Genomic DNA, 12238 nt, shown 5'->3' with positions numbered 1-12238 from the left:
ATCACAGGTTACCGAATTAAAGGACAAATGGGAACAGTGATTTCCTCCTCTGCCTACCACTTCTTAATGACAGGAATATTAGAGAATCTTTGTCCATGCCTCAAACCACTGTAGACATTTGTAGTTGAAATTTGGTTATTCTAGATACTACTTAATACAATTTCTAATTAAATTATCATTATATTAAAGGATGTCAAGTATAGAAATAGGGTTGAGTTTTCTTTGATATTTGGGGAAAGGTGACATCCTCTAATTTCTGGCTGCTGCTGCAAAGCAGTCTGGGAAGAAAGACTGTTTCATTCCCAGGTATCTCACCTTGAGAGACAAACACTGGAATCCAAACAGAAGAATAAAGAATGAAGGGGCTGGAGAGATGGCTTAATGGTTAACACAGGCTGCTTTTCTAGAGGACCCAGGTTCATTTCCCAGCACCCATATGGCCTCTCATCAACTGTCAGTACATTGCTCTCTTCTAGTCTCTGTGGGCACCAAGCACACAATTGGTATGCATACACACATGCAAGCAAAGTGCTCAAACACATAAAAAAGTTAAAGAATGACATAAGACCTAATTGCTAAAAATGAGTATAGTTATATTAGAAAAATTCTTGATAAGCACGATAGGATGCTGCCCAGTTTTTTTTTTTTTTCCAGGCTAAATCCTGTGAATTAGATTCTAGTTCAGGACAAATCTTTTTTGTTTGTTTGTTTTGTTTTTATTTTTCAAAACAGGGTTTCCCTGCATAGCCCTGGCTGTCCTGGAACTTGCTCTGTAGACATGCCTGGTTTTGAACTTTGAAGATTAACCTGCCTCTGCCTCTGCCTCTGCTCTGCCTCTGCTCTGCCCTCTGCCTCTGCCCTCTGCCCTCTGCCCTCTGCCCTCTGCCCTCTGCCCTCTGCCCTCTGCCCTCTGCCCTCTGCCCTCTGCCCTCTGCCCTCTGCCCTCTGCCCTCTGGCCTCTGGCCTCTGCCTCCTAGAGTGCTGGTATTAAAGGAGTGTGCCACCAAAAATCTTTTTAAAATGTAATATTCACAAAGTACTATTTTACATTATTTGAATAATATGATTATCTCTACTTTGATAATATGAAATCTGATTACATTATACTAGAAAATAAATAAATTTGTAAGCTAAGAAATTTTGTAAACTTGTACAAATTAACTTCTGTCCTCGAACTAGAATTTTGTTCTTATTTGAGATTTTTCTTCTCACATGAAATTCACTGTCAGCCAAGTTTAAGAGTATTTTATTTTTATGGGGCTGGAGTGGTAGCTCAGTTGTTTAGAGCACTTGTTGCTCTTGCTGAGGATACTAGTTCAATTCCTAGAACCCACGTGGTGGCTCACAAACATGTATGATTCATTTACAAGGGATTTGATGCCCTGCTATCTCTGTGAATACCATGCATATACATGGTATACATATATACGTGTAGGTAAAACATACATACACATAAGTAAATCTTAAAAATAATTTTAAGTATTTTTAATGGATCAGGCCTGTAATCCCAGCCGCTGAGGCAGGAAGATCACAAATCCACAGTCACCCTGGTCTAAGGATGCAGCTGAATGATGGAATACTTGCCTACCGTGTGCAAGACCTTAACTTCAGGCTTGGGCACTGCAATCAGAATGTCTCATATAGTTTAAGTTCCTCTCAATGTTTTATTTAAGTGTATATAGATAGAATACATGGACCATTTTTACCATGCCATCTGGTTTTCTCAAAACTCAGGAACTACAGCCAGCACTTAATCAAAGATTAGTTAGTGTTGTCTATGGAATGCATATTAACTTTCAACTTTTATACATATTGTATGTCTTTGTACTGGCTTGTAAAGGCTCTTGATAGTCTTTAAATATGATCATCTCAGTGCAGTAGGCTTCTAATACTTTTAATATTTAAAATGGCATACTGTGAATAAGGCAGTATCCTAAGAACTTGATGCTGAATCTTCACAAGTTTATGAGGAGCTACTATTGGTATCCGGATGTTAGAGATGAGGACTGAGAAGCTTAGAGATGTTGAAAACTTATTCATGGTCATCTATCCTGTGCCAGAGCCTGGATTTGAATTGTGTAATCAGATTCCATAGTCTATGTTCTGAACTTCTACAGTCTTAGTTGTAAGAGAAAAAAAAAAAAACCTATGTACAATGTGTAGGATTTTTCACCTAATGTTAAGACTTTGAATACCAGCCAGTTACTATTTAAAGGTTTCATTTACCTTTTTTATTTTTTATATTTCTGTATGTCCTTTTCAGTTTGTCTCCCAGTCAAATTGCCAGCAGTTCCTGAACACCGTTTGGTTTGGACAAATGTCAGGTTACCGCCGTAAACCCACCTGTAAGAAGATAATGACTGTTTTGACAGTTGGCATCTTCTGGCCAGTTTTGTCCCTATGTTATTTGATAGCTCCCAAATCTCAATTTGGCAGAATCATTCACACACCTTTTATGAAATTTATTATTCATGGAGCATCATATTTCACATTCTTGCTGCTCCTAAATCTCTACTCACTTGTCTACAATGAAGACAAGAAAAATACAATGGGGCCAGCCCTTGAGAGAATAGACTACCTTCTCATACTGTGGATTATTGGTAAGTCTCAAGTGAGTTTAAAAGATTTTCCATTGTTATTTAATGTTCCTTGCTTGGTGACATTATGAAAATGGAGTTCAATTTGCAATTTTGTCTTTGGTACAACTAAGATACGAACACTTTCATGATCATTTATCTAATACCTTTACAAATGTTAATGTTCCTGATTTTATAACTTTGTAATACTTAAATTCATGAAAGTCAAAAATTGTGTGTGTGGGGTGCACACATGCTCATTTGTGCTGGTATACATGTGTGGGTATGAATGCAATGTGGGTGTGTTATGCAACAAAAACTTTCCTAGGGAAATGTGTCTGCTTACCCCAGATAGGGATCCCATGGCAGACCCAAGTATGGATACCACTACAGTCCAGTTTTATGTGTTTTGTTGGTTTTACTTACAGGAATATGGGTAAGTGGTTACTTAAAGGAGCAGAAATAACTCAAAGACAGCTGTATCACCAAAGCCCACCCCAGAATGAGTTATAGCTCACAAAGCTAGAATCTGGAGCACATTGCACAGTTTGTAGGCAGCCCAGCTGGTTGGAGTGTCCTTTCCAAGTACCTCAGTTGGTCTAAACTTCTTCCAGGCTGGGCTAGTTTCTATTTCTTCCAGACAGCTGGTCTTGTCTGAGAGTCTTTGCATCTTTACTTATCTGAGAGTCTTCTTTGAAAGTTTGACTTCCATTGGTCCAAGAGCGACTCTCAGGTTTTATTGTTTACCATGGAAGAGAAGGGGACTAGTGAATCTGATTAGTTTCAGGTACTTTCTGAAGCTATTTTGAGTTGTTTACCTTCCTGCTTAAGGAGCTTCTCTAATGGGTGTAATGTTGCAATAGCCTTTTACACAAGTGTACATGTGTAAATAAAGGCTAGCAATAGACTTCAGATGTTATTCCTTAGGAGTATCCACCTTTCTCACTGAGGGATGGGACTTGATGATTAGACCATGCTGGCTGTCCAACAGACCCTAGTGATCCTCCTGTCTCTGCTGTTTGTATTACAGGTGTATGCTCCACACCTGGCTCTGTGTGTGTGTGTGTGTGTGTGTGTGTGTGTGTGTGTGTGTGTGTGTTGTGCACGCATGCAAGTGTGAGTGCTAGGGACCTAACTCAAATCATCATGCTTGCACAGCAAACATTTAAAGACTGAGCTATCTTTCCAGCTTATAAATTAAAAGCTTATTTTTTAAAATTTGTATGTGCGTGTACATGTTAAATGTATGTGCATGGATGCCAAAAGTCAAAGTTGGGAGAATGTGTTGTTCAGTTGTTCTCCACCTTATTTTTTGAGACAGGGTCTCTCACAGAAGCTGGATTTCACCAATATGGATAGATTGGCTGGCTCTAGGGATCTGCCTGTCTCATCTTCCATAGCAATGGGGTTACTGATGCACCTGGCTTTTTATGTCCATGCGGGGATCTGAATTCACTTTCCCAAACTTGCACGTAAAACATCTTATCAACTGAGCCATCTCCCCAGCCCTAAAATTTATTTATTCTTGGACTATGTTGTTAATAATTATTACACAGAAAGCATAATTTTTTTATGAGTGAATGCTCTTTTGTATATGCCATATATTTTTCTAGGTATCTTAAAACAACAACTTTCAGACTTTCAGATATCTTGCAACTGTTTTGTTTCATTGTATCCATGGTTTTATTACTAAGTATTTACCAAGTTTTATAGTTATAACTTACTTTATATTATAGAGATGTTATTTTCATAGATTTAAAGGGCTCCCATGTGACTTAACTCTGTAGGTCAGTTCTTTGTCATGGAAATCTAAGCTCTGAAGAAATGATAAGAGTTTAAAATAATAAAATGTTTTTATTTTAAAAAATATTTTGAGTCTTACATTGTATAATAATTGTATTATATGACATTCTGCAGGGATTAACTGTCCTGGGCCTTGTTGTTTTGGTGGTAAAGTAAGGGATTGTATAGAATCACATTGCTTATTTATGGTCTTTTACAGAATTCCTTTCTTTTGTATCGTAAGCTTCAGCCCCATCTATCCATTGACTGTTTATTGTAGAATAAAATGATATAAAGTATAATCTATTGTATAGTGATTATATTTATCTTTTGATTGCTCTGTTCTTAGCTGTTTGCATTATTATATAATTTGGTGAGTTATAATATCTACTTTTTGTTTTCCTTCTGCTAGTAAAAGTAATTTTCATATTTTTTTCAAGTGACTTGACTTCAGAGTTTTACTTTTAGCAATATTCAAACCATGATGCGCTAATGTGTAAAGTTAGGTAGGTAAAATAAAAAATAGGTTAAAGAGAAATTTCTTATTAATATTTTCCTGTTTCTTTATTTACATAAGATTTGATGTTTTAATTTAGGGAATAATTTATATTTCCCATATATTATATGTAGCTTTACAATGTAAATTTTTATATTGTTAAGTTAAAAAAGTTGTAACAAACCTGACAGAAGAGACTTCCCTATATTTATTTATGCTATTTCTGAAGGATCCTTAGATATACCTTATCTTGAATAATATATTTTGAATAAACCTCTTGTTTAGTGGAAAATATAATCTTGGATTTTGAAATTAAGATTAGGATTAATCAAGTCTGTAGGAGAATCCAGTTGTTTATATATCTTAGCAGTAAATAAAATTCACTAGACCCAGACTCATACCCTTTTTAAAATAGCACTGATTTTCAGAAATGACTATATGATTACACTATTTTCAGTAACATTATGTGTGTGCTCATATATATTCCCCTGCTTACATAATATTAATTTTCTAACCATTGTCTGCCTTGTTGGAAGGATTTATGAGTTAAACTAGTAAATTTTCTGGACATTTTTTACCTCGCTTAGCACAGCTTCTACTTTGAAACAGTTAAATCTGAATGTTCCTTGCCTGGGATGTCTCCCTATGCCAATTATATAACTCGGTAGTTGTGGGCCTCCTTAAATATAGGAATCTAAAGCTTTTATAATTCGTTGTCTAGGAACCGTTTGCCTGTTTGTCTAAAGTCATTTATTGGTTTGGTTATTTCAAGGAAATACGGTTAACTGTTTATTCATAATGACCACCTTATTTTCTGTTGATATTCCCTATGACTTCTTTTAAAAAAATAGTGTTAAACCATGTTTTCAAAGGAAGGAGGAAAGAAATAATTTGCTGATGAATATACAGAATAATATCATTTTTCTTAATGTTTTTGTTTTTAAACATAGTAGAGCATTTGTTGCAAAAACATACATTAAAAAATGTTGTGTACCTACTTTGTCCAAGCATAGAAAGGAACAGATACAGCTCCTACACTCAGTGTGGTCTGTAAGGTATAAAACAATGCCACCAACACTAAATTTAATTTGAGAATCTGTGAAAAGTTGCAAACACGTTACTTTACTAAGAAAGGATCATGGTGCTAGGGTACCAAGTATACTATGTAGGCATGTGACCAAGTCAGGGTATGTAAAAGAGATTTTGAGGAAGTAAGAAGTGAACTATTGTCTTAGGGTTTCTATTGCTGTGGTGAAACACCATGATGGCCAAAATGCATTTTGGGGTAGAAAGGGTTTATTTGGCTTACACTTCCACATCAGAGTCCATCATTGAACAAAGTCAGGACAGAAACTCAAACAAGGGCAGGAATTTGGAGGCGGGAGCTGATGCAAAGGCATGGAGGGGCGCTGTTTACTGTCTTACTCATAGTGTCTTGCTCAGCCTGCTTTCTTATAGAACCCAGGACCACTAGCCCAGGAATGGCACCACCTGCAATGGGCTGGGCCTTTCCCCTTCTATCACTAATCAAGAAAATGCCCTATAGGCTTGCCTTCAGCCAGACTTTATGGAGGTATTTTTTAAATTGAGATTTCCTCTTTCTCTCAGATGACTTTAGCTTGTGTCAAGTTGATATTAACCACCCAGCACAGATATAAATTATAAAAATGGATTCTTATAATTGAAAATTATTGTGGGTTGAGGGCAAAGCATTTTTGAAAGCACAGTGTCAAGAGAGGTCATGGTACTGAGTGAAGGTGAGTGTTCCTCTGCAGGGAAAATAAGGAGAGCAATGCTAAAGATGACATTGTAGAAACACTTGCACAGCCTTCAGATCAAATCAAGTTAATTTTATACTAAAAACAATAGAAAACCATCAAAACGTTTAAGCAGTTCATTGATGTGATTAGTTTTGTGCTTTGGAAAGGTCATTCTGTCTATAGCAAGTGGGTTGGCTGATGGCAAGAAAAGATGGAGGGAGACTATTAAACTAAGGAGGTGGAGACAGGAGTGACGTGGCTGGACAAAGAGGAATATAAGGCGGGAAGAGACGTGGGAGAAGCAGTCTGAGGTCAGTGTAGTGTGAGGTACAGTACAGTGTGAGGAGCAGTGCAGTCTAAGCAGTCTGAGGACAAGATTGTCCCCTTGGTCTGAGCATTGGTAGAGGTAAGGACTCTCTAGTGGCTGGCTGCTTTGCTTCTCTTATCTTCAGTGTTAACCCCAATATCTGACTCTGAATTTTTATTATTAAGAACAATTAGAATTCGTGCAACAGCCTTCTCCAAATAATGAAGTAGAGTCTTATTTAGATAAAATCCTGCATTGCACAGAAGTAAAACATTTTCTTGGATCATCATCTAAAGTGTTATTTGGCAATGTTATATAAGTTAAGATGGGTGGAGTTGCTGTCACTATGATCTAGGATGAGATAATAACTTGAGTTCTTAAAGAAGGTATGACTGTGGAGGATTTAATAGTTTGTGATCTATATCCCTGGGGTGAGGTTGAGCAAGATGTGTTCCCAGAATTTTTTCATCTCTATTCCTCTTAAGAAAATATTTAAATTGATCAAATACAACCTTCAAGACTTCATTTAACATTTAGATGGTTTTTTATCATTCATTTTGGGCAAAACGTTACTAAGTAGAATATTCATGTTCTTTTTTTCTCTGAGATCTATGTGTGTTTTAGTTTGTTTCTATATAAAATATACTACTACATAATAAAGATGTTCTTTCAATAATGTTTCATGTTTTCACATGAAATTATTCTGCCTGCTGGTTAGTCAAAAGTACTTTATTTCCATTCATGTGTTATATTGTAGCTCTCATTCTTCTGTTACTTCATAGTTTCTTTAAAATGTCTTGACTAATAGCCACCAGGTGTGGTGGCACACACTGTCAATCTCAGAACTAGGAGACAGAAGCAGGCAGATCTCTGTGAGTTTGAGGCTAGCCTAGTCTACCCATCTAAGTCACTTTTCTGGAGAACATTACTATTTGAGTACTATTTTTTGGAGATCTATTGTTTTATTTGTTTGTGTTTTTGAAATGGGACTTAGACATTTGGAGTTAAGCAGTGGTAGTGCTTCTTGATATGGAAATCCTGTCTTCCATTTTGCCGGTGTTTGGATTTGTTTCCTATTACCTGCATGTATCAGGTTATAGACTAGCTGAATAGGGCTTAGACTTCAGTCTTGGGGAAGTTGATGGTGATGATAGAATGTGGTCTTAGAAGTAGTCATAGCCATGGCTCAGTGTAGGTTAAGTGAAGTTTCTAAGCCCAGGAGCAGACCTTCTGTAGAATTAGAAGATTCGCATAGCCAATATTTAAAATCTAGGGCAAGTGCTCAGGAATTGTCCTCAGGCAATGTAGAGTTGGTGATTGAATCTAGCATACTCACCTGGAGATAGGCAGCCCTTAGTTGCAAGGATGGGTGTAGTTGGTGTCACAAGTCTGGGCTCCCTACCTGAGGAGAAGGTCCAGAGTGGGGGTTAGAGGGCAGGTGTGGGACACATGGTCTTCAGGGAAGTCATAGGGTTGGGTAGAGTTGTCAGTGTGAGTTTGGGTCCCTGCCAGAGGGTTCAGAGTGGAGATGAGTTGAGTTGGTGGCTGAATCTGGGCTCCCTACCTGGAAGGGATGTGGAGTTTAAAAGAAACAAGAATTGGGGGTGATTCAAGATTTGAATTGATTAACATTGACTAACTAGAGAGATGGAGTGCTAGTAACTGAAGTGAGAAAATCTGTAAGTGTGGTGTATCTGAGGTAGAGATAAGCTCATTTGGACACATCTTCAACTAGAGGTGCAGATCAAAACATTGTCTAAATAAATTGGGTTTAGGAGAGAGGTTTAGAGATAGAAATTGTTACATAAATATAAATTGAGTTTAAATGTATGTGTATAAGGAGCTGTGAGATAGCTAGCTGAGTCAGTAGAATGCCTACTGTGTGAGCTTGAAGACCCAAGTTCAGGGTCCCAGCACCACCTGCTCTACAGCATGCACCTGTAACTGTGAAGACTGAGATAGGTGGGTTCTTGGAGCTAGTTGGCCAGCCAAAAAAGAGCTCCATGCTCATTGAGACCCTGCCTCAAAAGGTAAGATAGAGAGTGATTGGGGAAATCAGCCGGCATTGACACCTGGCTTATATACACATGTGCACACATGCATAAACCCACCCATCACACGGAAAATAATAGAAATTTGAGACTCTTTGTTACACAAATGTTATTTAAAGCCACTGTACTGCATAAGATCATTAGAGTATTATTCGTAATAATGAAAAGAACAAAACCGCGTGTGTGTATGTAGTATGTATGAGTGTGTGTGTGTATGAGTGTGTGTGTGTGTGTGTGTGTGTGTGTGTGTGTGTGTGTGTGTATGCATTTATCTTGTCTTCTTAGTTTGTTTCACATCACTTAACATTCCTTTCTGGCCAATATGAAACTTAAGGTTATTATTTTTTTTCCAGTCACATAAAACATAAGATTTTTTTTCTTTCAAATTTTAAAAACTTTTCACTAAAAGACTGTTATTCCTCCACTCCACTCCCACTGCCTTTGGAATGCAGCTATAGTTAACCCAAGTGCTATAAACACTTTGTCTCTTAAAGTATTATCTAGCTTATTATTGAATTAACAAATCTGATGTTTTCATTGTTTTAGGGATGATTTGGTCAGACATTAAGAGACTCTGGTATGAAGGGTTAGAAGACTTTTTAGAAGAATCACGTAACCAGCTCAGCTTTGTCATGAATTCCCTCTACCTGGCAACCTTTGCCCTCAAAGTGGTGGCTCACAACAAGGTGACTGTTCACTGTCAATCAAAGATACAGACATTTATTTTAAAAACTAATATACTTATCTATGGAACTCAGAGTTAATATAGACCCAAATCTGTGTCTGGTGTCTTTTCATTTTAAAATAATCTGTGTGAATCTGCTTACCTTTTCAGTAGTTTGAATGGTTTACTTTTTCAGTGATGGTTACTTACCATATGTTGGGTCCCATGGTTGATGTTAGACTGCATCTAATTTTATTCTCACAATTGATAGCTATCCACCATATGCTATGTTCCATGGTCAATGTTAGATATACTATATCTAATTTTATTCTCACAGGAATTCTTTAAGACAAAAGTTCTTATCCTCATTTTGCAAATAAGAAAATGACTCAGAGATACTAAGTAACATATCTGTAACTGTAGTGTTTTTATGAAGATAATTAAAATCCAGAAGTATTTTCTTTCTACCAAGTGTCTTATTTCTTCATTTAGCTCATTTATCATATATATCTGTAATATACATACACATATATATGTGCATATATATTTAAGACCTCTTCTGATTTTACTTTCATCAATATTTCTGTTTTCTCAAAGTCAGAAAATATAATAGACTCTATGTTAGCTATGAAGTATCATATTTAAGGGACTAAGATACATAACATAATATTTCATGATTTGGGGGCTATTTATAGACTATAGAAAGAGCAAAGTGATTCTATCAGCTTACTGTATTTAGCATGTTTCTTTAATTGATCCATGGTATGCAATGTGTTGGTCAGAGGGAGATTCAATGACTGAAGTGAGAAGTTACTAAAAAATTGGTCATATGGAAATCGAATGCCTTGATAGATTGGGTGGCATTGATTTTTCAGACTAATTTCTTTAGTTTTAGAAGTAGTTTTCTGATCCAAACAGGACACTTTGAGAGTTGAAGGATGGCTAAGAGTCCCACAGAACAACTGGTATACCATCTTTGCAATGGGACAGGTAGATGCCCCATGTCTTAGTACAATAATGCATTTTTTTTACTTGAAAGGGAGCCAACTCTCGTGGTTTGTTCTAAATTCCTAGGTCAAAGGACTATGTCTAGTATGGCATGTAATTAACTGACAGCGTACATTCTCACAATTTGTATTATAGAATTTAAGGAAACTATCCAGTATTTCATTCATGAAAGTTTAATGATAAGTTTTTTTAAAGATGTATTTATTTATTTTATGTATATGAATGTTCTATCTGCATGTATTCCTTTATGACAGAAGAGGGCATTAAACCCCACTATAGATGGCTATGAGCCACCACGTGGTTGCTGGGAATTGAACTCAGGACCTCTGGAAAAGCAGCCAGTGCTCTTAACTGCTGAGCCATCTCTCCAGCCCCTAATAATAAGTTTTATAACTTGTTTAATTTTTTTTAAACCAAGGAATTTCTGGTAAATTTCTGCATATAAAGTGGCATTTCCTAGCATACATGGAAAGCTTGTGTTAGGCTAAAACATTATTTAGGTCTCCCACAAGAAGACAATTAAGATAATTTTCGTTCAGACGTTTCATGATATTTCTCTTCATTTTCCTGAATGACTTTGGCTTCTCTTCCTGCCTCCAGTTTCATGACTTTGCTGACCGGAAGGACTGGGATGCATTCCACCCCACACTTGTAGCAGAAGGGCTTTTTGCATTTGCAAATGTTCTGAGTTACCTTCGGCTCTTTTTTATGTATACAACCAGCTCTATTTTGGGTCCACTGCAGGTAAATAAAGGTCTTAAAGAATGTTTGTCACATGTCACTACTATTGCAACTGCTTATTCACTTCAACACTGTTCTCATGATGTTAGTATTTGAAAATGGTTGGTAAATACTTTGCTTCTGGCTCATTGATAATTTTCTTTCAAGAAATTTTATCAAGCTGTGGTCCATTGGCCTCCTCCCTTCATTCTCTGACCATAGATAGCCTTAAAATATTGCTACACTTCATAGAAAGGAGTACAGAAAAGCCTGGTTTTTACCAAAATAAAATTCATATTTAAATTTTGAAAGATAGTTGACTTTTAATAGAAATACTATCTACATGATTTTAACACATGGATATGTACATGTAAAGTGAATGATAATAAGAACATAAAGACCAGGCTGGGAGAAATGAAAATACACTATTGTAAGGCTTTCAACTGTATGCAAAGTAGTATGATATCACTTGAAACTAGGCTGTGATAAGATAGGTGTCAGCTGGGCGTTGGTGGCACACGCCTTTAATCCCAGCACTCAGGAGGCAGAGGCAGGCAGATCTCTGTGAGTTGGAGGCCAGCCTGGTCTCCAGAGCGAGTGCCAGGATAGGCTCCAAAGCAACACAGAGAAACCCTGTCTCGAAAAACCAAGGAAAAAAAAAAAAGATAGGTGTCAGAAGCCATAAGGCAATCTATGAAATAAAGCAGTTATAGTTAATAAACCAAGGAAGAACATAAAATGGCATTTAAAATTATCAAAAATAAGACAGTAAAAAGGACAAAAACAAGCAAACAAACAAACATAACCCTAAACAAAACAGTTGGATTAAAGAGGAAGAAATAACATGATAGATGGAAACAGCTCAGATGCCACC

General features: G+C 36.7%; 1 protein-coding gene across 5 annotated transcripts in view; it reads left to right on the top strand.

Moving 5' to 3' along the window:
- The window catches only part of Trpc1 (transient receptor potential cation channel subfamily C member 1), a 55760-nt gene that overhangs the window by 30566 nt on the left and 12956 nt on the right, over window positions 1-12238 (top strand). For all 5 annotated transcript variants that reach the window (XM_027410928.2, XM_027410927.2, XM_027410930.2 and 2 more), the window contains 3 exons: window positions 2264-2600; window positions 9519-9658; window positions 11245-11388. In XM_027410928.2, the coding sequence (XP_027266729.1) occupies window positions 2264-2600; window positions 9519-9658; window positions 11245-11388 (621 nt within the window). The remainder of the gene's footprint in view (window positions 1-2263; window positions 2601-9518; window positions 9659-11244; window positions 11389-12238) is intronic.

The sequence above is a fragment of the Cricetulus griseus genome, chromosome 4 (assembly GCF_003668045.3).
Source record: "Cricetulus griseus strain 17A/GY chromosome 4, alternate assembly CriGri-PICRH-1.0, whole genome shotgun sequence".
Classification (NCBI taxonomy): domain Eukaryota; kingdom Metazoa; phylum Chordata; class Mammalia; order Rodentia; family Cricetidae; genus Cricetulus; species Cricetulus griseus.
Note: the sequence above shows the minus strand (reverse complement) of the source record. Positions and strands in the feature narration are given on the sequence as shown.